The 1,687-nt window shown below is 34.1% G+C and overlaps 1 protein-coding gene across 1 annotated transcript in view; it reads right to left on the bottom strand.

Moving 5' to 3' along the window:
- The window catches only part of LOC105271955 (insulin-degrading enzyme-like), a 12,174-nt gene extending 10,494 nt beyond the window's left edge, over window positions 1-1,680 (bottom strand). Inside the window, exons 1-2 of the mRNA XM_011313789.1 lie at window positions 1,042-1,680; window positions 352-554 (exon numbers count right to left, since the gene is read on the bottom strand). Of these exons, the coding sequence (XP_011312091.1) occupies window positions 352-554; window positions 1,042-1,675 (837 nt within the window). The 5' untranslated portion in view covers window positions 1,676-1,680. The remainder of the gene's footprint in view (window positions 1-351; window positions 555-1,041) is intronic.
- Window positions 1,681-1,687: the final 7 nt, after the last annotated feature.

The following is a 1,687-nucleotide window of genomic DNA, read 5'->3' as shown; positions in this document are numbered from 1 at the left end:
ACAAACCAATATTCATTATTAATACGAGAATAAAAATCGAATAATATCGTTAATAAATCTAAACTGGGATAAGTGAATTTTTTCAAGACCAACTTTTACCCAATTTTTGAAAATAGAAAGAAGATAATGATATTTTCAGAAATATCTTTCTTGCAGCTCCCGTCGTTTTCGATAAAAAATGTTTTTACGAAAGGCTCGATATGTTCCTTCGCTAGCAAGTTATTCGCTAAAAACTGGCTTTGAAAAAATACACTTATCCTAGTTTAACACTTCGCTATTAAATTAAGCATTTCGATAATTTAAGTCATTAATCATTTGGAGGAATATTTTCGAGGGAATTTTTGGACTTACATCAGCTTTATAGTGCTCTTGTAACTTCGGAAGTGGGAAAAACACTTTCAACAGTCTTATGTCGGCCATTGGAACTATGAACCATTTATGCCCATAATGATTCTTATTGAATGGATGATGTAGGCACTCCAGGGCCTTGACTCTTTTATTCTGCACTTTAGCGAACATCTTCACTATCATCTTCTCTAGATCGTTTAAACTCTCTATTGAAAAATCATTGAGATTAATGATTTCGATTAGTCGATTGATTCAACGAAAGGGAAAACATATTTCTGCGTTAGATGTTGTCAGAATCTGTTGTATAGAGTTAATGGAGAACTATGAAAAAAAATATTCCAAAAAAGTTTTCTATAATTTTAGAGATATTTGCGAAAAATCGATTGATGATTTGAGTTAACTTACTTTATTTTTCAGTCATCATATTTCACAATCATTGAACCCAAATGGACGTTTTCAAAATTATTTTTTTTTGCAAACTAACGATGAAATTGGGAAAAAATATAAAGTTTCTGTGTTTTGCCGGAAAATTCGAAAAACCGCATGAGAAGCCATTAAATAGTGATGAAATGAAAAAACAAAACGGGACACAGGATAAAATGGAATGCCGGTAAAATGGAATGAATCAAGCGGTTCAAGGGGAGTTTGGCAGGAAGAGGGGGCAGAAATTAAAAAAAAAACAGTTATATTTACCTTTTCCGAGAACACTAAGAGCCATGATATTAGCCGAATACCAGGTTCCATGAAACTTGAGTAATTCATCTCGAACATTGATTCCATTTTTTTTCGGATTCACATAAAGAGTTTCTCTATTACCAGTTCCAAATTTGGAAAAAGGATGTTGAGGATCAGCTGAGGATCTGTCCAATTGATTAATCTTCTCGAGATAGTCAGCGCTATTGTGCTCGGAGTTAATGGCATCAATCACGGGAGCTATCATGGACTCTGCTAACAACGGCTTATGAAAACTTTGCGAAAATTTATCGAGAGCCTCTTCTAATTTGTTTGACACAATATCGAAGTAAAACATTGTACTATCAAACAGTGTAGTGGTATTTACATATCCTCCATGCTCAGTTACATAAGAGTAGAATTCATTGTCATTTGGATACTTCTCGGTATCGAGCATGAGCATGTGCATACACAAATGAGCAAGACCTGGTAATTCTGCCGGATCGCTCATGAATCCAACATTAACATCCAAACACGCTGCACTTCTATCGGTGGTTGAATCACTTATCAACAGAACTTTCATGTCATTATTGAGGATTAATCCTCTGTAGACACAATTATCATTTGGTGATTTTTTAATATTCTCAAATCTCATCTTCACTCCATT

The sequence above is a fragment of the Fopius arisanus genome, unplaced genomic scaffold (genome assembly GCF_000806365.1).
Source record: "Fopius arisanus strain USDA-PBARC FA_bdor unplaced genomic scaffold, ASM80636v1 scaffold00129, whole genome shotgun sequence".
NCBI lineage: Eukaryota > Metazoa > Arthropoda > Insecta > Hymenoptera > Braconidae > Fopius > Fopius arisanus.
The sequence above is the reverse complement of the archived record's forward strand: the minus strand, read 5'-3'. Positions and strand labels throughout refer to the sequence as shown.